The sequence below is a fragment of the Truncatella angustata genome, assembly GCF_020726525.1.
Source record: "Truncatella angustata strain MPI-SDFR-AT-0073 chromosome Unknown BKA67scaffold_10, whole genome shotgun sequence".
In the NCBI taxonomy this organism is placed as follows: domain Eukaryota; kingdom Fungi; phylum Ascomycota; class Sordariomycetes; order Amphisphaeriales; family Sporocadaceae; genus Truncatella; species Truncatella angustata.
Window position 1 is genome coordinate 1,210,258 of NW_025763390.1, and position 24,656 is coordinate 1,234,913.

At 48.3% G+C, this 24,656-nt stretch overlaps 8 protein-coding genes across 8 annotated transcripts; 3 read left to right on the forward strand and 5 right to left on the reverse strand.

Moving 5' to 3' along the window:
• Window positions 1–1,987: 1,987 nt before the first annotated feature.
• Window positions 1,988–2,944, reverse strand: BKA67DRAFT_94913 (uncharacterized protein). Its single transcript, XM_046109559.1, has 4 exons — window positions 2,634–2,944; window positions 2,389–2,504; window positions 2,255–2,326; window positions 1,988–2,206 (listed from the first exon to the last, which is right to left on the reverse strand). Exons 1-4 carry the CDS (start codon window positions 2,798–2,800, stop codon window positions 2,085–2,087), a joined length of 477 nt encoding a protein of 158 aa, XP_045952641.1. The 5' UTR covers window positions 2,801–2,944; the 3' UTR covers window positions 1,988–2,084.
• A 1,048-nt stretch (window positions 2,945–3,992) lies between these two features.
• On the forward strand, window positions 3,993–5,400 carry BKA67DRAFT_595513 (uncharacterized protein; the record flags this gene model as incomplete). Its single annotated transcript, XM_046105174.1, has 3 exons — window positions 3,993–4,058; window positions 4,157–4,476; window positions 4,533–5,400. 3 exons carry the CDS (start codon window positions 3,993–3,995, stop codon window positions 5,398–5,400), a joined length of 1,254 nt encoding a protein of 417 aa, XP_045952642.1.
• A 360-nt stretch (window positions 5,401–5,760) lies between these two features.
• On the reverse strand, window positions 5,761–7,200 carry BKA67DRAFT_663988 (uncharacterized protein; the record flags this gene model as incomplete). The annotated part of the gene is made up of 5 exons (XM_046108293.1): window positions 5,761–6,217; window positions 6,287–6,672; window positions 6,725–6,832; window positions 6,910–6,929; window positions 6,990–7,200. 5 exons carry the CDS (start codon window positions 7,198–7,200, stop codon window positions 5,761–5,763), a joined length of 1,182 nt encoding a protein of 393 aa, XP_045952643.1.
• Window positions 7,201–8,660: 1,460 nt separating this feature from the next.
• On the forward strand, window positions 8,661–10,933 carry BKA67DRAFT_663989 (putative monooxygenase; the record flags this gene model as incomplete). The annotated part of the gene is made up of 6 exons (XM_046108294.1): window positions 8,661–8,670; window positions 8,728–9,110; window positions 9,181–9,440; window positions 9,492–9,640; window positions 9,711–10,042; window positions 10,103–10,933. 6 exons carry the CDS (start codon window positions 8,661–8,663, stop codon window positions 10,931–10,933), a joined length of 1,965 nt encoding a protein of 654 aa, XP_045952644.1.
• A 3,441-nt stretch (window positions 10,934–14,374) lies between these two features.
• BKA67DRAFT_525921 (asparagine synthase-domain-containing protein) lies at window positions 14,375–16,187 on the reverse strand (the record flags this gene model as incomplete). Its single annotated transcript, XM_046098706.1, has 3 exons — window positions 14,375–15,001; window positions 15,054–15,461; window positions 15,594–16,187. 3 exons carry the CDS (start codon window positions 16,185–16,187, stop codon window positions 14,375–14,377), a joined length of 1,629 nt encoding a protein of 542 aa, XP_045952645.1.
• Window positions 16,188–17,176: 989 nt separating this feature from the next.
• Window positions 17,177–19,018, forward strand: BKA67DRAFT_663991 (uncharacterized protein; the record flags this gene model as incomplete). Its single annotated transcript, XM_046108295.1, has 4 exons — window positions 17,177–17,273; window positions 17,324–18,591; window positions 18,645–18,769; window positions 18,820–19,018. 4 exons carry the CDS (start codon window positions 17,177–17,179, stop codon window positions 19,016–19,018), a joined length of 1,689 nt encoding a protein of 562 aa, XP_045952646.1.
• Window positions 19,019–20,876: 1,858 nt separating this feature from the next.
• BKA67DRAFT_583337 (drug resistance protein) lies at window positions 20,877–22,871 on the reverse strand. The gene is made up of 4 exons (XM_046104062.1): window positions 22,593–22,871; window positions 22,276–22,539; window positions 22,130–22,220; window positions 20,877–22,080 (listed from the first exon to the last, which is right to left on the reverse strand). Exons 1-4 carry the CDS (start codon window positions 22,824–22,826, stop codon window positions 20,960–20,962), a joined length of 1,710 nt encoding a protein of 569 aa, XP_045952647.1. The 5' UTR covers window positions 22,827–22,871; the 3' UTR covers window positions 20,877–20,959.
• Window positions 22,872–23,686: 815 nt separating this feature from the next.
• On the reverse strand, window positions 23,687–24,125 carry BKA67DRAFT_583339 (uncharacterized protein). Its single transcript, XM_046104063.1, has one exon. It carries the CDS (start codon window positions 24,052–24,054, stop codon window positions 23,857–23,859), a length of 198 nt encoding a protein of 65 aa, XP_045952648.1. The 5' UTR covers window positions 24,055–24,125; the 3' UTR covers window positions 23,687–23,856.
• Between the last annotated feature and the right edge of the window lie 531 nt (window positions 24,126–24,656).

The following is a 24,656-nucleotide window of genomic DNA, read 5'->3' on the forward strand; positions in this document are numbered from 1 at the left end:
TATACTAATATGCTTAAAAGCAATGTTAGACCATTTGCTAGATTGCTCCTGGAATAACTCCGCAAGCAAAACGTGATTATAATTGCCCGGAAGTTCGCGACCACACGTAACAGTATATGTCTGATAAGCGGTTAGTAGCCTGTCACTATAATAGCTTAAAACGACTCACCTATGTGATCCAGTGTTTCATTTCCTTATTAGTCACAGATATCACCTCCGATTCATTCTCTTGTATTGACGGGTTGCCTAAATCCCCATCGGGGTCAGCGTGTTCTATTTTTTTCCCATTCCATGCCTATGCATATATAAAGCGAAATCTTCATCAACCTTGTACACCCTCGCACGCCACCGGTTCGCATGATTGAGAAAAAAACGCGCTATCAAGCCCTTAGTAGTTTCTATCGAGAGCTGCCTATGTCAACACATGGAAACGCATGCTCATTCCTATAAGGAACAATCTGATCTAATGTACAATCGGCCTTTCCTCGCCTAAGGCTTCCAATAAGCGTTTAGTAGCAACGAGAAGGTGTTTGACTTCCTCCCGAACTTTGGGGAATTATTTCTCGATATAATAATCAAGGAGTTCCTATAAGAAACATCTCAGATTCAAAACTCCAACACGAGCCATGTCTAAGTCTTACGACTACCAAATTAAAGACGCGAAGAATTGGGCTTCTCGCTAGCACTACGCATTAGAGAAAAGACCAATCTCCGACGGGCTTAAACTTTTGAGACGGAAGAACCCTAGCTTCAACTTTACATTATCGAGATTCTTAGCGAGCCTCGAGATCTTGACCTCAATGCCTTCGTTAATAAGATCGTGTTTCGTGATAATTCCGACAATAGGCTAACTATTAAGATCGTGCTTTTTAGCCAATTGCAAAATCGCGTGGCTTACTACATCGTTGCTTGCTTGGAGTACGGCGAGGATAATAGTTCGGCTACTAGAAAGGTAACTCTTAACAATTTATGGAACGGTCAAAACATCCTCCTCAATTTGTTCTTCATTCGACACAAAGATCAGACTAGGAAAATTAACAACAGTGAGATACAAGCCGCTTGGCCCTGAAACCTCTATCCGAAATGTATTAGGAGCAAATGCATCACCAGTCTGGTCGTTATCTCCGTATCCCCGAATCTGCATTAACGCCGAAACTTCCTCGATGATAGAAGGCAATTCTGAGAGATTGGGGATGTTTCGATGATACGCTCTCAAGGAATCTTTCACTCTTGAGTCCCGTGTTTCATGTAGCTGAATCGTAGCAATGACTTGTTACTCGTTTGAACTGTGACGGAGGATGATTTCGGTCGGAAAGCGAGCATAAAATCCATCGCTACGGGGAAACGGAATTCCTGTAAGACGTTCGAGAACAGAACTCTTTCCTGCAGACTGATCGCCGTATACTACGAGTTGATGAAAAGAAATATACCGCCGACATCGTTAGTTCTAACTCTATCAATCTGATTGAGACGATTGGTAGATCCAGAGGAACGAAGCCTGTCCACTATAGTGGGTGGTGCTTCACCTGCTGTGTTCAATGTCATATTGGATACTAACACGACTTGGAGGGCAGACGAAGCACAATTGGGTTATCTATCATGACATATTGGCCAATTTTATAGGCCAATCATGGTGAGAAAAGCGTATAGTTCGAATATATCCTAACAGGCTTCTGACGGTGAATTCACAAAATTATTCCAACTTCAGACTGATTTTCTTCTTTGGCTGAGACTCCCAGGCGCCCTCCAATACACGACCTGAAACCTTCTCTGTATGTTATACCATCCTGCCACTGGATTCAGAACACATAATACAATTCGTATTCGAAAACGGCTTTGGGAACTCTTTGTGGGTGAACTCATGGAATACTGTGGATCCTGAATCGTCATCTCTGTAGCTGACTGCGCTATACGTTAATTCGACCAGCTACAGTTCCACTCCCAACAGCGGCGCAGTACATTCACTGCGGAGGTGAGCATTCAATACACCAACCAACGCTCTTCTCTCATTGCGAATTGAGGACATACAAGCCCGGCCAACCATATACTCACGGTGGGATTTCCCAGAAAAGAAACGCTGACCACTAAAAAACATGGCTACCATAAATGATTGCTTGTGACGTCCGGCAAGAGATGAAACACGCGTCAAGGAAGCGGCTGTATGTCATTGTTAATTTAGAGTTGGTATTGGAAACAAGCAGGGTGTCTCATCAGGTTTGTTAGCGTGAACATAGCAACAGCGCGGGATCGTTACATTTTTGCACGCCTATAGCTATGTGAATAGACTGCTGGTGCCATTGTTGAAAGTATTCTGGACCAGTTTCTTCTGTCATCATGCTCAGCCCTACAGCGATCGCAGCCGGAAGGGTTTCCGAAATAGATACTGACTGGACGTCGTTTCCAACCTGTGGGCACTGCAATTTTCCATATTATCCAGGTAGTTCTTTGCATAATGAGACCAGTTGTCGACTATGAGTTGACCTAACTGGTCTCTGTGCATGTAGCTATACAGATGGATGTCAGAGGTCAGCGCATCCTTCCATTCCTGGCTCGACAGATTCAACCTGTATTCTCGACTTCCGTGCAGAGTATGAAGGCTGTATGGTGGTATGGATCATCTGGTAATTGCTAACCTCGAGACCGTTTTGAGCACTCGCCAGCCAGCCCAGCTGCAGCTAGCAGGCACGGGTTGATAGAGGTTACCCTGCGCGGCTCCCAGAGTACTGGCTGCGATGACGCAGGCGACTGCCAAAGCAAGGTGAGATTGAAAAAGGGGCTTGGGAGCCCCGACACAAAGCATCCAACAAATTGCCTGGAAAATGTGGTTTCGAGCCCAGCGAAAGCAGCTAACGGATCCTCGGGATATGTCAAATCCCTGCGATTATGTTTGGAACACTGCTAACACAATCTATTTGGGGACTTCCGCCAATGACAATTGTTTTGACGGGACAAAACCTACTGGTGCAGGATTAATAAATTCTGGTTGCTGAATTTCTGCGCAGTGCGATCGATCGCCTTTTGATGATTCTTATCAAAGTCCCACCCTTGGTAACCAATTTGAAGTCGCAGATGACGATGCATCACGCCGTTAGACCAAGGCCACCGGGGTCTGGACATTGCTGGGTTGGTCACAGTCGATGGCATTGATAACACTCACAATTCTGTATAAAAAGTCTCTGATTTCCGCAGACCCTGTGAGGGTATGGCTGAGATGTGCAGGATACCGCGTGGTGCAGGTGGTCAGCTGAGTAAAGTCGTTCACGCACTCATTGCCCGCACAGAGCCTTACGAACGGTGTGGCCATGACACTGTGTACGACTTTCCTACCAGCGCAGTCGTCCTGCTTCGAGTTGTAGTTACAATGACTTACATGCCTGTTTGCATTTTACACGCGAGGCAGCGGTCGATGCATATAAGAGCTGTATGTAGCTATCGAGAACTTGCCCCGCGGTCCCCCGCGCCAGTTCCCAACAAGAACAAGGTCCAGCGCAAACTTGCCTGAGCCTTGGGCGGACTCAAAGATCGCGTGCGTTTTACATGACGTCGGTGGTGACAATTGGATTGACGTCAATAATAAGCTGTCCAACCAGTGTACCGTATCTCGTTGCCTCCAAGAAACAACAAGAAGCTGTCAGTCGATGACAGCCAGCCGGCGTCCAATCTGACCTTAACAACCAACTCCACACGACTAATCTCACAACGATCCATCTTGGACCCATACGTCTCCTCCTTACCTAGATCCTGCTAGATCCTCCCTCGCATCATCAAGTAGTACAGCACAGCTGCGACCTATACGACGTACATCATATACCTTGAGTAAACCCCCCCAGGCGCTGAGACTCCTTGCATTTGCCGATCCAGCTTTACATACACTGCCCTGCGTCAACCTGGATACCCATAGACCATTCGCCAGCCTCAGCTTGTTGGTCCCTGCATACTCCATACCTAGCCAGCCTCTACATATTAGAAAACACCTGGGCTAAGACGCAAAAATGTCCGAGAGTCAACAGACACCCAACCCACAGGCGTCCGGAGCCAGCTGGACTTCGTTCATCAAGGTAAGATGATGGCTGCATCTTCCGACCCTGTTCCACATCTTCCACTGCATCACCGTCCGAACATGGCGCATGGCTAACACATAACTGCTCTCCCACAGTCTATCGCATCCTTCAACGGCGATCTCGCGTCCCTAACGGCCCCTCCTTTCATTCTCTCGTCGACAAGTCTCACCGAGTTCAGCTCGTACTGGTGCGAGCATCCCGCAGTGTTCGCCGCACCGGCTAAGGAGCAGGATGCCGCCAAGAGAACCCTGTTGGTGCTGAAGTGGTTCCTCACAACCCTGAAGCAACAGTACGCCAGCCGAAGCGAGAAATACGGTAACGAGAAGAAGCCCCTCAACCCCTTCCTGGGTGAGCTCTTCCTTGGTTTGTGGGAAGACAGTGTTGGCACCACAGAGCTCATCAGCGAGCAGGTGAGGTGAGTCGCATGCGGTCTCGAGCATTGGCGAACGTTGAGACTGACTCGCATGGCAGCCACCACCCTCCCGCGACGGCTTACAGTATCACCAACCACCAATCCGGAGTTCACTTGGAGGGGTTCAACGCGCAGAAGGCCTCTTTCACAAAGACAATCAACATCAAGCAAGTCGGCCATGCCCTCTTGACCGTCCCCAACCCTGCGAAGCCGGCTTCTAATGACACCTACCTCATCACCCTGCCTTCGTTGCACATTGAGGGTCTTCTGCTCGGGTCGCCCTTTGTAGAGCTGGATGGCGCCACATACATCACGAGCTCGACTGGCTTCACTGCCAAGGTCGACTTCAGTGGAAGAGGCTGGCTCAGTGGCAAGAAGAACTCCTTCACTGCCAACTTATACCCTACCGGCAAGGAGAAGGAGGTGCTTTACAACGTTTCGGGCCAGTGGACAAAGGCGTTCGAGATTCACTCCGGCTCCGCAAAGCATAACAGCAGCAGCAATCTGATTGATTCTTGGGACCCAACTTCCCAGCCGACTACCAAGCTCCAGATTGCGCCCATCGAGAACCAGCATCCTTTGGAGTCGCGCCGCGCCTGGTCCAACATTGCCAAAGGCATTGCCAGTGGCGACATGGACTTTGTCGGCAGAGAGAAGTCCAAGATTGAGAACGCACAACGCGCCTTGCGCAAAAAGGAGCAAGAGGAAGGCCGTGCCTGGGATAGACGCTACTTCAGTGCTGTTCAGGGTGGCTCTGACGTTGCACTAAAGTCACTCGCAGCACACGTTGGCATGAATGAGACCGGCGATGCGGACAAGACTGGCGGACTTTGGAGATTTGACTCATCAAAGGCCGACAAGGTCCGAGGACAGGCTCTGAGTGAAGAGGACAAGGCGAAGTTGGCTAAGGAGGTGTTGGGCCAGTAGGAGGCTCCATGCCCTTTGCCGCAACCGAAGCAGACGATGAATGAAATAAGCAACAAACCGCCGACATGCGTGCGTTGCGCGGGTGAAAGCGAGAGCGATGCTCTATAAAGTGTTTACAAATACGATTTGGTTTGTATCAAGCATATGTTAGTTTGGAATTGGCATACTGAATGGGTGCAGTTAGGTGATATACTCGGCCTTTAATGGCGATTGGCTGCTGCGTAGTAGTAATAGAACGTTTCACAGTAAAGTTTCCTCAAGTTCGCAATCTACTTGCACGCCTCGATATCAATGGTCGCCACTCGACAAGTTACACTTCTCATTTTGATTGGTGTTACCTGTTTCCAGGGAACGCTATTGTCACTTATTTTTCGTATCAGCACGCGCTGCCGAAAACACGGTAATATCTATCGTACGAGTAACCTGCGTCGAGTTACTCTTCCCGTGCACATCATCCTGAGATCCCGAATTGCTCATATTGCCAAGAGGAATTTCATCCTCGTCCATCTTGTAGTACGTATCCGAAATCATTCTAGGTTTAGACTTTTGTCGCGACGCCCGGGAACCACCATACGTGCCTTCGGTCGTCGAGGGATTGGTGACGGATTTGTTGCTCAGGCCAAGGGCACTCCTGACGCTCTGTGAGATGCCGGACTCGCGAAACACCTTAGGAATACAGGGCACGCAGAGAATGAAGAATCCACATGTCATCTCGGCACACGCCCAGAACAGCAGCGGGCCGATGAAGTACATGGTGTCACTCTCCTTGGCAAAGGTGACCGTGGTTGAGAGCCGCACGCTTGCTCCGATACAGGCGCTGGTGGCTGTTCTCAGCATCTGATCTGTTTTGATAAAAGAAAGAGAAGGAGCAACGGGTTCAACCTACAGTATACCAGCTCCGAAAATGATCGACATTCCGATCTTTCTCTGCCAGTTCATGTGCAGACCCCATATAATGCGCTGTGGCAGGAAGACCATGGCGAAGTCCGTCACCACCTGGACGCTCGCCGACGTGAGCATGACCTTGGGCAGCGAGTAGCACTTCGCCGGCAGGTAGAACTCGTAGATGGCGGCGTGCGGCACGCACTGCATGTTCAGGAGCGCGATGCAGGCGATGCCCCAGCACACCTGCAGCGCGATGACCGCCATGCAGCTCCACCAGAAGAAGCTCCTGGTCCGGTCCGGGACGAATATCCGGCACCAGTCGATCAGGATCGCCGCCTTGATGCAGGGCATTACCGTCGAGTAACTGCAGCCGTATACGAGGATAAGCTTTTGCGGCCTGTTAGCTCGATACGGGTCTCCGGAAGGAACGAGCACGCACGTAGAGAGGTCGGACCAGATCGCCGTTGGTCAGGTCCCAAGTGTGGACGTAGTAGCCGGGCGTGAAAATCATCCCGTAACCCGCATATGCTGTCCCCCAATAAGCTCCCTGAGCTCGGTCAGTGTTATTCGATCGATCGAAGAGTGCGAAGCCAATGGCGCGTCGTGGAGGTTGACTGGACTGACATAGGCACAGTACATCAATACTGGCATGATTAGTCAGTGGTTGGTTCTTCGGATTCGGGAGTCATAAGGTTGGGTTATACCTTCTTCAATACCCGGTTTCTTGAGCAGTACAATCCGAGCATAAGCACGGATGAAAAGACATACGGTCGCTATTATCATACAGAAGGTCGTCACGAACCAGGCGAGGCCGTTCCTGTTCGGCGGGTTGTCAAAGTCAGGCACCACGCCATCGGGCGGACTGAGGGCTGGTGCAGCAAGCAGTTTTGCGAGATCATCTGCTGGTAGCGACATGGCATGAACTGCTCGACAAAAAGAATCACGGACAGTTCCTGTCAAACTCGAATCGTGGGCCAAAATTTGAGGTGAATAGAGTCCTTGAACCAGCAGATAGCTGATCGCGTTTTGATGTCTTCGTCATTTAATGCACGGCCGCAGTCATTCCCCGACGGTTTGGACAACATGATATCGACATCCAGGAAGATTCACTCTCCTCCATGTTGCGATAGCCGTATGATATCTGCCGGCCTACCGTGCGGGAAATTTAAACTGAAGATCAGACTGGGGTCTCAAACGGTTGCAGGGGTATAGAGTTCAGCCCGGCAGAGCTCCGCGGATGAAGATACGTTGGGGCACTTCCTTTTGCAGCTTGGTGTTCTTGGATACAACTCCACCTTGATCATTGCAATTCGGGCAGCCAGAGCCTTACCGTATATGGAATAAAATAGTCACACTAGACTAGCCAGGGGTTTCGTATGCAGCCGTCAGGTCGTATCACATAGTATACTCTGGAAGCTGAAATGACTTAGTAGGCATGCAGGGGCAATGGGGGAATACGACATGTCATAAAAGACCCAGGTTCTGCTTCAAATATTCCTTTGTTTCCTATCAATTCTCAGGATTCAAACCCGGGAACTCTTGTCACCACATCTCCCGATAACCTGGTCAGTCGATATCCTAGCTGGCCTGCTGCGCAATGTGATAGAGCCGGGCTACTAGATGAAGACGTGACATCAAGCAGGACTCTCTGGTTTTAAATCGCGCACGCACAGAAGGAGAGCACTATGTTTCAGCCATGATGCGAGGTACCAATGATTTAGAGTAGGCTGGCCAAAGACTGAACATTCGTCCACTTTGGAGAGAATGACTCGCAGAAGGATACGTGGAGTCGTATATGGCTCGGGCCGGGGACTCTCATTAAAGAAGATGCCGCGTAATCAGATTGGGCTAGTACACATCCCGGAACGATGGCACACAAATTTAGCGACTGCCGTGCAGGAGAAACAGCCAATAAGGAGTACCCAGGGTACATATCGACTTACATTACACAATGCTTACCTCTCCCCTCATGGATAAAGTACTATGTACGTCGATCGATAGGATGATCTGATGCTCCTGTGCAACGGGAACCGGAGCACTATCCGCGTGTGGAAATGCTCCGCTCAAGGACCCCAAACACCTCGACGAAGGATGCATGAGGGGTTCTTCATAAGAATGTGGCATAAGCACAGGGCGAGACTCAACAATAACGTTGAGGTATTCCCAGTGTCGGGACGCTCAAACCATCGTCGCAACATTCACTACTCGGTGAAACCCTCGACGCTGTGTTACAACGTATTCCCTCTTCTCCCTGATATTCAACTGCACAGCAAGTTGCCGTTGCAACCAAAGCAACTCGGTTGTCTGCTGTGCCGTGACGCTTACGCTTCAATTTCGTTAGACAGCCTTCGCCCACGCCCTGGTTGGATTGCAATATGACGCATAGTAAGATTCCCTGACTAGTCTACCAGGCAACTTACATATATTCATACTGGAGACTAGACACAACTTCTGCGGCCTTGACCCAGGATGAATACCCTCCAGCTGGTAATTTACTTCACATGTTGGAGGCAAAGCCCTTGCCTACCCTCGAGCTCGGGATCGTAGGATCTCTGAGTGTTGATGAGACCACCAATCAGGCAAAGGCAGTGTTGATTGCTTTTAATACTGCTTTAGCAAAAGAAAGCCCGCGGCAGCTGGCTGATTGCTTCTATCATGACCAATCATACTGGCGAGACCAGTTAGCCCTGACCTGGCATCTGCGAACATTCGAGACAGCAAGCACCATTGCGGCGAGTTTCTTAGAGACCAAGAGACTGAGGGGTGTTACTGATGGACTCGCTCTCGAGGGCGAAGCTCTGCTCATACCTGTGACACCTGTTCTGGTGAGTCGTCGTGATAGTGCTTTGTGAATACGGTAGATCAAAGTAAGCTTCAAAACTCATCCGATAATAGCAATTCATCGACTTTGGAATTTCTTTCAAGACTACCTCGCCATCATGTACCTGCAGCGGCAAAATCCGCTTACTGCCGATCAAAAACCGGCTGGAGAGTGGTGAGGAGACTGTATCATGGAAGATATGGGTCTTAAGTACTTGGCTGCAGGACCTTGATGTACAGCCTGAAGACGAGTCACTACTCCAACTTGGGCGACAGGAACTCGGTAACGTCAGCCAGTTCGAGTCCGATGTCTTCATAATTGGAGGCGGAAACTCGTAAGTCCACCACAACCGAAACGAGAATCAGTCATCCAATACTTGTCATAGTGCTGTTGCTCTCGCCGCGCGCCTGAAGGCTCTCGGTGTAGATAGTGTCATCGCTGAGCGCAACGCCAACATCGGCGACAACTGGGCCCTTCGTTACGATTCCCTACGCTTTCATGTTCCGACGTCCTTCTGTGAATTACCTTATATGCGTGAGTCCTTAGTCTAGAACATCTTGTCTTATTCATAGGCTATATATTAACTCTTATAATTTCCCCTCAGGCTATGAAGATCATCTTCGGACTCCGCACTATGTATCCAAAGATGAGCTAGCTGCACAGGTCAAGAAGTTTGCGACTACGTTTAATCTCAATACCATAACTTCCGCCAGAATCACGTCGACTTCTTACGACCAGGAGCGTCAATTGTGGTACATCGCCCTTGAGACCCCGGCCGGTGCCTACTCTGTCACAAGCAAACACCTCGTGCAAGCAACAGGCTTTGGGTCACAGAATCCTTACGTGCCAAACATCGCTGGAGGCGATCTGTACAAGGGCACAGTCGTCCACTCAGCCCAGTACAAAAACGCAGCCCAGATCGCGAGCCACGCCAAGGTAATTTTCTCTGAACCTGCTACGTTAAACCTATTCCGTAATCAGCACCTACCTGTCTAGTCTGTCATCGTCATTGGCTCGGCCAACACAGCATTCGACGTCATAGAAGACTGCCACGCGGCCGGCCTTCAGACAACCATGGTAGCCAGGTCGCCCACGTTTGTGATGCCCCTCGAGTACGTCTGCGACAGGCGTAGTCTCGGTGTTTACGACATTGTCGGCGTGGAAGCGGGTGACAGGCTCCAGATGACTGGACCCGTGAATGTGGATGCGGCTCTGGTGCGAGACCTCTTTGCATTCATGGCTTCCGAGGAGCCCCATCGATATGATAGCCTTGCCAAGGCCGGGTTCCCGGTCTATGACAGCCGGGAATCAAAGGCCGGGCTGATATCGAACTTGCTTGAGCGGGCTGGCGGGCATTATGTTGATATGGGAAGCACGAAGCTCATAGCGGATGGCAAGGTGGCCGTGAAGGGGCGAGTCGAGCCCGTTGCTTTCACCGAGACTGGTCTCAAGTTCTCAGACGGCACGACCCTGGACGCCGATGCCGTAATTTGGTGCACCGGGTTCAAAGACAAGAACGCGCGGGCCGTAGCCGCCGGAATCTTGGGCGGGAAGAAAACGGCGGTCAACGGAAGCACGCACCTAGAGCACTTACTGGGACCAGAAGAAATTGCGGCCCGTCTCGACGCCACGTGGGGCCTAGATGCCGAAGCTGAGGTACGTGGCATGTGGAAGCGCCATCTCAACATCGACAACTACTGGACGATGGGTGGACATACTCAGCATCACCGCTGGCATTCGCGCACGCTGGCTTTGCAGATTAAGGCTGCACTTGCGGGGATATTGCCACCCGCTTATCGCGAGACACCACTTAGTCAGGAAGAGTAACTGGAAGGTTGCCTGCAAATCTCACTCATCTACTCAGAAACATGCAGATATATGATCATCATGAAATCACCATGAATATATGAAGCTTACAGAAAGGCACGCAGAAGATATCATCTTAGGTAGACACGGAGTTTCAAGAACAGTTGAAGTGCTGTTCTATATTATCTTAGGTAGCAATTCAGAGTTTAGTTTTAGCCTGGCAGTCGACCCACCAAAATCAAAAGTGCAAACTTTTGCTGCAATTATCGCAAATGTACTCACCAGGCAGAAACCGAGAAGATTCTGCCAAATGAAAAATCAGCTGGCCTACAATCCGGATGCTACAACTGTTTTCGAATAGGCTCCCACTGATTCAATAAAGAGTAAACTAGGAGCCACTGATATTGGTAAATACTTTCCAATAGAACCAGAGTATTATAATATGGTCCAATACTTCGACCATTTGATGTCCAAATCTATGTACCTCTTACAAATTATTCCAATGATAACTAGGTTTCTCGTTTGGTACTTCTAGCCGGGTTTGCTAATCTATACTGATTAGCTTTTAAGTATTATTCAAACTTACCAAAATTCCAAACTTTATAAATCTTCCATATGAAATACGGTTCGACATTCTTGAGGGACTGAGAACGGGCGTACGCGACAGCAACTCAACCTCTACGAATCACCTATCCAAATTTGCCGTCGCTTGCCAAATATGGAAGATAGTGTTCGAACAATAAACCGTTCTTAACCTCATTTTGTCGCCTTCACATCTCCAGGACCTATATCGGAATATCAAACACCGGAAGGCATTCGTCAAGCATATTTGGTACCAAGTGAAACTGCAGAAATACCCCTGTGGTGCTTGCAGCTTACCAGAATTGTCCAATGGATCTTGGCTGTTTGTATTTGTCCTCAGCCATGTCGTTTGTCCATTTTTGCTAATGGGCACGAGACAGCCACCCGGCCAATTTATTAGCTTTTTGAGGTGTTGTCGAACTAATGTGAGAGCGGAGCGTGTACTTAATACGGGCTTACGTTAGAATTGAGCGCTTATTCGCCAAGCGATTCGAAGCATTAGTTCAGAACCTCCACCTTCTTCTATTCAGAAGATGACGACTTTGACCAGAACCTCAAGACACGAAGACTGACGCCAAGAAGTTTTGATGGTCACACCAGTAGGATAGTCCCCACGATACTACGCCTAGAATATTCAAATAAGATGAAGAGTTCATGGAAAGTCTCGACTTATTCAACAAGAAGTTTCAAAGATGGAAGTTGTAACACGTCTACTTATTCGGAGGTAATACTAGCCAGCTTTTGGACCAAGAACACCCTATCATATTCTATCAGGACTGCTAATATTGAAACAGATACACATAGAGTACTAGCGTTCTCTTTTTCATTTATCCCAACTTGGACTTCAGGCAGAAGAAAACCAACGTTTACATCAAATTTCTGAATACAACTTGATAATATAGTGTAATCAGAGATACTAGTCCTTGTGCAATGTTGAATGCCTGCCAGATTGAGGAGTTGACCCTATGAGGAACATGACGGCTTTTACGAGCGTGTCGAAACGGATGATCGCTCTTCATGTTCGAAACTAACGGAAGCGCAGACTTTGTCAATAATCTATTCTGTGCTACAAGTAACGCAGCACTTAGGATGTTGAGGTTGCAAGTCATAGAACTTTGGAATGGACATCTAGGGGGAAAGTCCCAAGCGCTAAACCACATGAATATAGCTGCTGTATTAGACGACCCCCGTTCATACCCGAAAGATTACAGCCTCTCCTCATTCCAAAGTTACAAGTTAATGGAAGAAGAGGTCGCTCTCAAAAATAGATGCCGGGAGTTAACAATGAACTAAGAATAGATATCCGCTTTCCCGGTTCATCCTGCCTCGATACTAAAACATCTACATACACTGTGTCAAATCCTTCACTCATTCTAGTTATACAAGACCCAACAAGAGATCGATGAAGGTCAAGATATTCAAGCCTAAGGCGCGGCACTAAATATAATGTGAAGATTCTGGTATCATATGTACCTTGATTGCTTCACAACATACATGGGTTTGTGGAGGACAGGGCAAAGCACTTGCGACAGTGTAGTAGTATGCACCAACCAGCTCTATCACCGCGAAAGGACCTTTGACTTTACGGCAGGGCGATATTGCAGCATACGAATTTACTGGATGCAAAGGCTACCATAGCTATGTGAAGTGCGCTGTTCATTCGAGGAGGCATAACCAGCCACAGAAAGGTCTAGATGGGACCTGTAAGCCAGCTTCAACGCCCAAGTTTACAGGCCAGACCCAGTTGTTTTGTACAAAATATTCGAGGACGATGTGAGAACTTGTTTTGCTAACAACACAGATTGAGATCATCTTAGAGAGTTCTGTAATAGATACATCTACAATCCTCGAACCCCCAGACAGTTGTGCTATGTATATGTCTGTGTTGGTGTCTTGTTCTTACTCTTGTTCTGTGTCGAACGAAGTCAATATGACTCCAATTTGGCATCAAAATCATGAGTGACATAGGCTTCCACCAAGGAGTACCTGTTCAATTGCTGAACTCGAATAGTCTCCCTCAAGCATGAGTATAATAGACCGCTGATTTTCTATCCGTAATAACTACTAAAGCCTAGTAACATCAGGGTTACGTCGTGTTATATCAGCCAATTCTTCCGAGTACACGTGTAGAACTATCGTAAGCTTCGATGCCCAAAATTTGTGAGATGCAAGTTAAAGGCCTCAACCCACTGCATGGCCTGGCCGAGAATGATCAGCTACGAGCTGTATTCATCGTGGCCATATGAGGTTTGTTGAAGATGTTCTAAGCTCACGGGGAAAGCTTTGAAGTTCCCGATTTCATAAGTCGTCAGCTTCATGGATGGTTGGGTGCCAAGTGGTAAGCTTGAGCACGCCCTTGGTAGAGCCTCCGAGAATAGTCTGATGTGGCTGAAGTAGAGTTCTGAAATGAACACCCCTGGTAATGTCCTTATCAGACCCGCAAGACTTGCGATGCAGGATTGATGCGTCCCTACTTAGCTGCTATCTCCTGCTTGGCCACTTGTTAATTCGTTCAGCTGAAGGATCCGTCAACAGGGCTTGCAAATCGGGCGAGAGAGGCAGAAAAACTTCGCATCTTGATTTTCAAGACAAAATTACACATGCTCTTTATAGCACACAATCTCACGTTGATGAACTTAATTAATTATTCAATGCTTACTTCCTCCCAAATGCATTAGTCTGACCATCCCATGCGATGCTGTCAATTTTCTATAGTCATCTGGCTCAGATTTGCCTTTACGTCGTCATTGCTGTTGCTGACTAGAGCATCACTCTTTGGAGGGTTACTGCAAAGCAGAAACACACAGCCAAAGGGATGTTAGATTGGCGCAATTTAAGCTCGGAAGTATCTGAGTCATCATCACCGCCAGGATGCGTATGCTATTGAATCAAATCTGTTCCTTTGGTCTTTGGTCCTCCAGTTCGCTGCTCAATTTTGGCAGTTCTTGCCCCAAATTGGATGGCTCTCTTCTTCTCCCTTGCCGTAGATGGGAGATCCATCTGTTCCGCGAGCAGCCTCAAAACCCGTTTTGCAGGTTCTATGTTTGCTGGATGAGACTGATTTGCAAAATCACACTTTTCCCATACCGGGGACTCCATGGCAGCTCTCATGAAATCCTCGTCAAGGAATGGGAACCGAACCTCCTTGCCCCAACAGGATAGAATACGGTCGTCGCGGCCGAGATTACGCGTGGCGATCCGGCTGACATCAAGCTTTAATTCCTCAATGAGGCCTGGATAACCATCTCGCTTGAAGGCTACCTCATGTCGGCCGTACCCACCGAATAGCTCGTCGGCACCCAGACCAGAGAGAAGTACACGAGCGGGTGTGGTGCAGATTGGAACAGATTGGTCCATTGCAGTACAGTCCGTATAACAAGACCCCACTCCACGACTAGCAAAGTACAAAGCCAGCGCAATGGACAAGTCCATTTCAGTATTATGTGGATACATCAATGAAACAACACGAGATCGGTGAGCCATGGCTTCGGTAAAGGAGACATTGACCTAGATTCAATTAGTAGGTTGAGGTGAGCACTGGGTCATATGATTTTCATACCGCAATGAATCGCCAGCGTCGAGCTGGGCATGCTGCTTTGAGCTCTACGAAGGCTTTCCTGCCGGTGACCCGATCAGGGCAAGCTTCGAAGACGTCAGAGGCTTTTGCGGATACACCTTCTTGAACAGCGTTTCGGGCGTTTTGGAAAGCGACATTGATGAGATCGATACCTTGTGAACCGGGGAGGACCACATCTGTGAGCCGTGCCATAAGAGTACAATCAAGCCCTCCTGAGAATAGGATCGCAACCCGTATGTCACCATCAGCTTGACTATCTTGACTCGCAGGCGGCTGTGGAACATTCAGAACTCGCAATTTCAAGGCCTCTGTGAGATGTTGGTAGACCGTGTCAACAGATGGAGAATTATATGTCAAAATCTCGTCTCCTTCCGGTAAATTTGAGTTGAACTTGCCAATGCTCGATATCTATCAAAGTGAGTGTTAATGGAGTGGCAACATCCCGAGGAGTCATCTGGCACTTACCAGATCAGCTCCACCAGAGGCCAGCCAGTCATTCCTGCCTATGATGATGTTGCCGACGTTTTCACCGTCCTTGATAGCAATAGACATGTTGTATATGCCATCAGCGGCGACTTCCTCCCAGGAGGGCGTCAATGAGTCAGCTACGCTGGAGAATGCGATGCTGTCGGCATTTCGAACCTTGTTGATGAGAAGTGAACGGCGGCCAAGACGGTCGCGACCAAAATACAGGCACTTGCCCGGTGCATCATAGAACAAAAAAGCGAAGGGTCCTTGAATGCTTCTCAGAACCCTCAGAACGTGCGATTGTCTCTGTTCAGCGCTAGAAGTTGCCAGGGACGTCAACCGAGTGAAGATGGCTTCACCGTCATTCCCGTCAACGAGCTGCCCATCAATCTTCCAGGCTTCACCGTTCCAACAAAGCACTGATTCGCTGCTGGTGTCCTCGAAAGGTTGTCTGGCGATGTGGTCGCCTCTCAGTGCCAGCACGGTCGAAGTGAAGTTGAGGGAAAGACAGTTTTCAGAAGAATTAGCGATTGTGGTCCGTGTCACCTGCCCCAGATAGTCAGGCCCACGGTTTATCAACGCGTCCCGCAAGTCTGCAGATAGCTCGAACCCCTGCTGCGCAGAGATAACGGCGTGTATTCCGCACATGACTATTACAGTTGTCAGACGACGCGGCTCGAGATGGTGAAGGAATGTACATCGCTGGGGCTTGCCTTGTCGGCCTGGTGGTTTGCAAAAGTTGTTCGTGGTGAGAACTTTCGTGTCACAGTGGGGTGGTACGCCTCAGCCAGCCAATTAGCTTACCGCTGTCAAAGCCCACGGCTAAAACGGCAGCCTCGATGTGCCGGACGCCTTCCCGTGGAAATCGCGAGAATGAAGAAAAGAAATATCCGACGCTTGCATTTCCTGGACGATCCGAAGTAGTGACGCCTGTCAGAAAACCATCAAGCTGTGTTCTGCTGCTGTTCTCGATTCTACACAAAACTCACAACGTTCAACCCCTGGATTACCAGGCCAAATGCTGGCCAGAAGCGGCCGCATCGTAACCATTTCAATTCTATCTACTTCATGCTGGTCGCAACATGAGAGACCCAAATTGCCGGTAACCGTTCGGGTTTGTCGTCTGGTATAATCCCATAACTGTGGGTGACTTCGCAGGCTGTCATTCGAAAACGCTGTTGGGTGTCGCATTCAGCATGGTATAACCCGGAAAGTCATGTTGGAAGTAAAGGGATGCACTCTATGAGCCGCACGTTTAGCCCCATACTGTAAGAGGTATGCAGCAGACCTTGTTATCTCCGGCGCTTCTGGAGAAACAAGAAGCAACAACGACATGGTGTACCGAGGCAACTTGTCTCTCCGTGCTCTCCAGCTGCCCCGGGTTGGAGAATGCGGGGATTGTCGATCATTGGTTGCCAGTGACTGGCTCTCTGTATCAAAGCCAAAAAGGGATAAGAGCTGCAAGGCGCAGGTAATGAAGTAGACAGTACCGGGTTTCCGTTGCTCTTTCGACAAAAACATGCTCGTATTACAAAGCGCCGCACCACCATCCTCTGACTTGAGCAAGCTGGTCCATAACTCATCGCAACATCTCAAGATCGTCAAACGTTCAATCGAGTAGTACAAATAGAGATTCAATGGCTTCAACAGCTGAAAAGACAAGAGACGGTGTGATATACAAGCCGTCAAGGACAATACCCGTGCCTGACATTGACGTCCTCACCTTGCTGTTCGGTGAGTCCACCTGCCTCGATCATGCTATGCTCTACTCATAAACTGTCTAGAGTCCAAGCAGTGCTTTAGTCCAGATGAGACGATCCTGCATGCAGACGCAGCAGATCCTTCCAATCATTTCACCAAGTATCGTCTCCGACAGGAGCTCAAGAGGCTTGCTCATGTATTTCGTGACCAATTCAGCATCGGAGCTTCTGGGCACAGCCAAGATGTGGTCTTCACGGTGTCTACAGGCCACTACATGCTGCCACTCATGTTCTATGGTACAATAGCGGCTGGCGGCATCTTCTCATCCACCAGCCCGGGCGCCACAGCAGATGAGCTCGCCTTTCAACTGAAGCAGACTAGCCCCAAGATTGTTCTGTGTAATGCTGATACTAGAAGTGTCGCGATTAAAGCAGCGGAAAAGGTCGATTTACCTCCTAGTAAGGTCATAATGTACAAGGGAGAAAAGGAATTGGAGTTGTACGAAGCAGTCAGCGGCGCGAGGCTACCCATATCGAACCAGTCACTGCAGTGGAAGCGCATAACGAACCCGCACGAACTCGACAATAGCGTCGTATGCCTCCTGTTCTCAAGTGGTACTACTGGACTACCAAAAGCCATGAAGCTTTCCCACCGAAATCTCGTGGCAGGTGGCTCACTGGTCCTTGAACCGATCAAGGAGTTTAACGCCGCTCATAGACCACCAGGCTTTCGGAATATCGGGATTGGACATCTTCCAGTGGCGCATATTGCTGGAGTCCAAGGGTACTTCATCAATTCTGCCTATATGGGCGGAACGTTGTACTGGATGTCGAAGTTCGATTTCGTCAAGTTCTGCGGTTACTTCAAGAAGTATAAGGCCACGTCAGGTTTCAGCGTGCCGCCGATCTATCTCCTGATCTCGAAATCTCCATTAGTAACTGATCAATTTGACACCTGGGTCGACGCTATCTCAGGAGCAGCTCCAATGGGTGAAGAATTACAGAAGGAAGCTAGCAAAAAACTGGGGAAAGGAAATACAAAATTGCGACAGACATGGGGATTGAGTGAGACCACTGGCAGCATCACCACTGTGCCTGTTGATCGAGCAGACCTTGCTGCTGGTACAGTCGGAAGCCTAGTTGCCAGTCACTATGCCAAGCTCATCGATGAAGATGGCAAAGACGTCGAGCCTGGACAAGAAGGAGAGATTCTTGTGCGAGGGCCATTGGTGATCAAGGGCTATTGGAAAAACCCCAAGGCGGATGCAGAGTCATTCAAGAACGGATGGTTTTATACGGGCGACATTGGCGTATTCCGCGAAGGTTGGCTGTATATCGTTGATCGAAAAAAGGTACAAACCATCCTCTCCTGGTCCTATAGATGGCAAGTCTGACCATTGATTAGGAACTCATCAAGTACAAGGGTACCCAGGTTGCCCCAGCCGAGCTGGAGGCTATCCTGCTGTCTCACCCTGAGATTCTAGATGCAGCCGTCATTGCCGTAGCTGGCGAAGGTACAGAACTTCCTCGGTAAGCATAAGTGACAGATGAATCTCTCTCGTAGTAACTGACGAAGATAGTGCCTACGTCGTGCCAGGTTCAAAACAGATCTCAGCCGATGAGATCAAAGACTTCGTAGCTAAGCGGGTTGCCAAGTATAAACAGCTTAGGGGTGGAGTTGTGTTTATCCAAACCATTCCGAAAAGCCCCTCTGGCAAGATTTTGAGAAAGGAACTAAGAATCCTGGCCAAGAAGGATATCCAATCCGCAAAATTGTAGCATCATCAGCTCACAATTGTTGCGTTTGAAGATGTTGTTATTGTTGTTGTCCTAGATGGATTTGTGCCTTTTTATTACCGTTCCACTATTATTCCGTATGATTTGTCCTGGTTCTACCAATATGATATTACCTTTGGACTTTTTTTCCTTCCCTCTCTACTTACCCAAGCTCATCTCGTTAAAGTTCGAGGCTAATGCCTCCTCGCCCAGCGGGCTCGAGGGGTTGGTACGAGCGGCGGTCATGGGGCTGAGAGCGCTGCTCGGACCACCCATGCTCAAATCCGAATATGTGTTGGCATTTTTGTTGTACTAGTTATTTTGTCGCCGATGCCGTCCATCTCCTCATCCTCGTCTTGATCGGCGCCATCCCCCTCGTCGAACCCTCCAGTCAAGTCGTAGACCTGTCGGTTGCCTCAGCGCCGGCGGCGTTGAACATTGCCACCAGGACGGACTCCAGGTTCAGCTTGTCGTGTTTCAATTGCTCTTTAGTGGTGTTGCCGTCAGTGATGATACCTTGGGGCTTGAGGGCGTGGAGGAGATGCGCATCGCGGTTGTTGCGCGAAAATAGCGAGATATTGCTGGGGTATACCATTCCCGCCTCAGCCAGGTAGCCGACAAGTAGCTGTTGAAAGCATTTCGAACGTCTTTGCTGCTGTACGGAGAGGCTCGATGACGTTGCCTACGAATGAAGGATGGAAAAAAATTGTTGTGCGAAGCTTCAAGCTCTAATATAAATATCACTTGCAATTTAACGATTGAGCGTTGAAATCTCGCTGTTCATTCACCTATCTGTGGCATTAGCTATCAATACAACAATACATTCAATTTCTAACTAAGCGATGTATAGTTATCTTACTTACTTTACAGCCCCTGTTGACTTAGTATTGGATAAAAGTAATATAACCTCGCCTTGAGATTTGAGAAATAAATCAAAGTAAGACTTTGTTTCAAATGAGTATTGAAATTGTATATGAATGACAGTATTCGAGCGGTAACATGCTTAAGAATGAATAACAGCATCCACCATCCATCATTGAGAATAACCTCAAGACATAATTACGAAAGAAGAAGGAGGGATGAGGAAAAAAAAGGAAAAAGACGAAGGTCATTGGAAAAAATGCGTCAAGCCTGTCCCGACCCACAACTAACCGCAGACATTGTCTCAACAATTCGGAATAACACCTAGCAGTACCACTCAGAAACTTATTAACAGCAACATTATCACTGCCCTGCACAATTAATCTGAAGGGGAATCGCAAAGAGAACCATCATTTGGTGTGAGGACTGAATCCACGATTTGGCGATGGCAGTTCGGGTAAGTTCGCGTCACGTCCTGACCTGATCATGCAGCCCGACATTGTGTGAAGGGTCATTTACTTCATTTTCATTTACGAGCTGAATTTTGGGGCAATCTATGATTCATTTCTTCATTCTAGTGTGGCCCCCGCCTCATTGATAAATTTGTACTTCACTCATTGTTCATGGTCTAACCACTTCCTACGGTAGCCGCTAGGTCACTAGCCACTAGTGATAGAGCTTCACGTGAACCTCAGAATGAGGATTCTCAACTCATATACTCGGTCCAGAATCTAGACTCACACAACTCAATAAGAGCAAGATAATCATATCAATACACAAGTACGCCTAAACATATGACTTCTGCAACTTACAGGAGCCTGTGATACATTGTGAGTTTGACGGTTATAAGCAGTTTTTTTCTACGCAAAGCGATATTTTGTCATTCTCTCCACCGTATAATCAGCAATCGCTAAAATATGTCGTTGCCCGGTAACGGGACCAAGCACGAGAACAGGCCCTATATGAGAAGAGGCAAAAACAACGAGAGCACTATCGAAAGTATGATAACGAGAATTATATTTGCAACCTATGGATTTACCTCTTATGTATTTACCTAGTGTTCGTTACCTTACCGAGTTATGTTTAGGCTTTCCCAGTGCTTTCTTCAGTTATGATTCCTTCCTCACCACTAGAGCGTGCTGGATCCTTCTCAATCTTACCAACGATGCCAGTCCCACGAAACGTGAGACCCACGATCACTGCACCGAGCACAGCTAGTGCAAAGTTGAACCAGTTTGCAGCTCTCAAGCCGACAAGAGAAGGAGGATCCCATGGCTCGATGCCACCAGATTTTTCCACCGATAAGCCTCTTTCGCGTGCCATGACAGCAGTCTGAATGGCTGTTGTGATGGCCAAGCCTATGGCTCGGCCTATCTGACCACAAGCATTGATCAGAGCGCCGCCTAGCGCTTGGTCTTCGTTTGGCACGGACTTGGAAACAAATAGTGTCAAAGAAGGCCATATCATATCGGCGCCGATGACGGAGAGAATCATGGCAAAGAATGAATAGGCAAAGTAGGAGGTTTGAGGTGGTATAGGCGCCGCGAATAATAAGCACGATACCGCCACCGCAAGATGTCCGAAAAGAATGAAAAGGTACGTGGGGAACCTGGATATAAGGTGAGACATTATGAAAGCAACTATGATGCCTGAAACGCCGGTCGGGATGAAGCGCAGTGTGGTCTGAAGAGGTCCCAGATCTTGATAGTCTTGGAAGAAGTAAGTTGCGTAGATCAGGAAGTCGTTAAAGGCTGAAAAGAACAACGCCATAAGTACCATCGCCACACTGAATTCCATGTTACTGAAGAGTGAGACCTTCATCAAAGGTGGACGGGTAGTATATTTTTCTTGATACCATTGCCAAGCAGCAAAGATGCCGATCAAAAGAAGTCCGATGATAATGAGCAGATACACCCATACAGTCTTCCATCCGACAACATTGCCCTCCGTCAGGGCGAAAAGCAATGCCAAAATTCCGAGCGTGATCAATATGCCGCCGAACCAGTCGACCGATTTGGCTAGGGACTTGTTGTGCTTGTTGGCGGTGGTCTCGGGCGGGGGAGGCGGTATAAGGAAAACACCTGCGGCTGTAACCGCGACGGCCAGGATTGCATTGGCTCCGAAGACCCATTTCCAATTAGCATACGACGCAATCAGGCCCCCAAGCAAATTGCCAAAGACTGAGCCCAGTGGAGCGCCGGCGGCTACGACAAGTTAGCAGCTTCAGATGGTCGACGTGATCTTGAGTCGTACCGTAAGTGCTAAAAGCAAAGTTTTTTGCCTTTCCGGGAGGAAACGTCACACCAAGAATTCCGATAGCAGTAGGCACATTGGCAGCTCCACCCTGACCATATATCAGTCAGTGTCCGGTAGGCAGACTTCTTAGATGTAAAACTCACGATTCCTTGCAAACCTCTGAACAGATCAAACGCGATTTCATTTGTTAGAAAGGGATTGATGATGAGTGTAGCCGCAGCGAAGGCACTCCCAAGGATAAAGATGAGTCTTTTCCCGAAGATATCGGCCATACGGCCCCAGAGCAATAGAAAGCAACCGAATGTGAGAGAGTACGCTGATACGACCCACTGAAGTCGACTCTCAGGAATGCCGAGTTCGTCACCTATAGTGGGTAGGATGATAACAACTGCCTGTACGGTAAGAGTCTATACGGTATATCAGCAGTCATTGCATGGATCTTATCAAGCATAATACCGACATTTAAAAAACTAGCACCAGTAACGGTCACAACCAAAGCAATGCACCGTGCTTTGGAGAAAGGAAGCACCGTTGTCGCAGTGTCGGCGCCATCTACTTCCCTACGTGGAGATGCCGCCGAACCGATGGATTTCAGATTGCTGGGTGCGGGGTCTGTGCTCTGCACTTCGGGGGGTACTCCTTGCTCGGCATCGGATGCCAAAATGCTATGGACTTCGCCATTCCCCGTCGACATCTTGATAGATTGATGTCTCACGGAATGAAAGTTGCAAGAACCAGTTTGACTGAGAAATTGCCTCCCACACAAAGCAGCGCAATCGGCGCTAAGCCAGTAGCGCCTTGCATCCCCGGGACTAACCCCGGGAATTCCCCCGGGAGTTCCTTCTTCCCCGGGCGCTTGCTAAACCGGTCCACTAAACTTTTCTCATGCGATGCATTTGTACCTCAAAATGATACCGTTCCCGGCCTTTTGGGAGACGTTACCTTCCAAACACATTTTGGCTTTTCCTCTACACATTTGTATCTCAACTCATACAAATAACGATTCAATATCTCAACATGTTTCATCTTATTCCTACTCCTAATGTGGATCATAATCCAAACCCTAAGCCATCTGCAATGCTCGCCCTTTTATCTATGCACACTGCCACCTGACGGGCCACCTTGATCATCTGCAGTCATCGTGATTATTTTGCCCTCAATTATGGGTGACTCGATTAGGCTACCTACAACAACTTCAGGGGAAGGTAGGAGACCCATGGTCAAGTTGATGGATCTGGATCGGCCCCGCCTGATATGTGTGCATCCTAAGCATCGTCGTCTATCTTGACAAGCTCGGCATCGTGGTCTTCAGCCTCTGGATTTCTGAACTTGTAGGACCGGATCTCACAATTGTACTAAGGACGAATGTCGCCCTAGACAAGAAATTCCAAGATATAACGGTGCGAAACTATGACAATCTCAGCGTTTTTTCCATGCTCTGCGAAATATGTCTTCGCAAAACTCCTTAGCCAGATACGAGCCTCTCTTGCTCGATTAAAGGTTACTTCGAATCTAATGCCATGCCGGCTGTCGGGAGCTTCTGCTGGTGTAGTCGATGTTTTTGAGCAATTGCGAGTCAATAAGTTGACCTGCTTTGGCCTGTAGCACTTCTAAATCCAAAGAATTGTTGCAGGAGTCGTTAGTAATTTCCATCATGTCAGGGTGTAGAATAACCAGGCCGGGTGAGGCTGGCCGACTGGCGACATGAGAAAACAACAAGGCTGCTAGGTTGCAGTTTGGATACATCGGTAAGACAGTAAAGCTACGAGATGTGTTATCTGATCCTGGGGCAGGGTGTTCATGGATAGAGATTGAAATTGATCCTCAACAAACGAGGTCAAGGCTGGATCCAGCAGCTCATGGTAGAGAACAACCTCGTAAAGCGCTTGCGCATTCCGCACGAAATGAAGTTTGCAGTCCATGATCACGAATTTCGTTTGTTCATGGGCGACTGTTCTTGTTTCCGGGATAGAACTAACATTTTTGAGTTGAGAATCAAGATTGTATGGCATTAGATCAAGCAACAATTTAAGCTTAGATAGCCACCATATATACCATAAAGCATTGTGAACTACGTTTTTGTGATATTTCTTTGTTAATATTACCTGCTAAAGATGGTTGTAGGTCTCCTGACCATGTCTACAACTACATCCCTTTGACTAAGGAATCAGTAATCGGACAGAGGTCTTCTGTGTGATTTATTATTTTAACAATGAACAAAATACTAAATTTACTCAAAAATATAGGCACTCTCATGATACGCCGTCGTCTTGCAAGTGTTCTAGCCTAGGACAGTCTTTACCATTCACCTGCCGTGCCAGAACCAGCTGTTTCTCCAAAATGCAGGGAGCGATCCAGACTGTACCTAGCGATTAATACACGTATATTTCAACGTAGGGCGATAGTCCTGGGAATTGCATGACATCGAATAAAACCAGAGCTGCATGAATAACCCACGGAACCGGCTGGAGTTGCGCTCATCAATCCGTTACTACACTAATGAATCCACAGCTGACTGATGGAT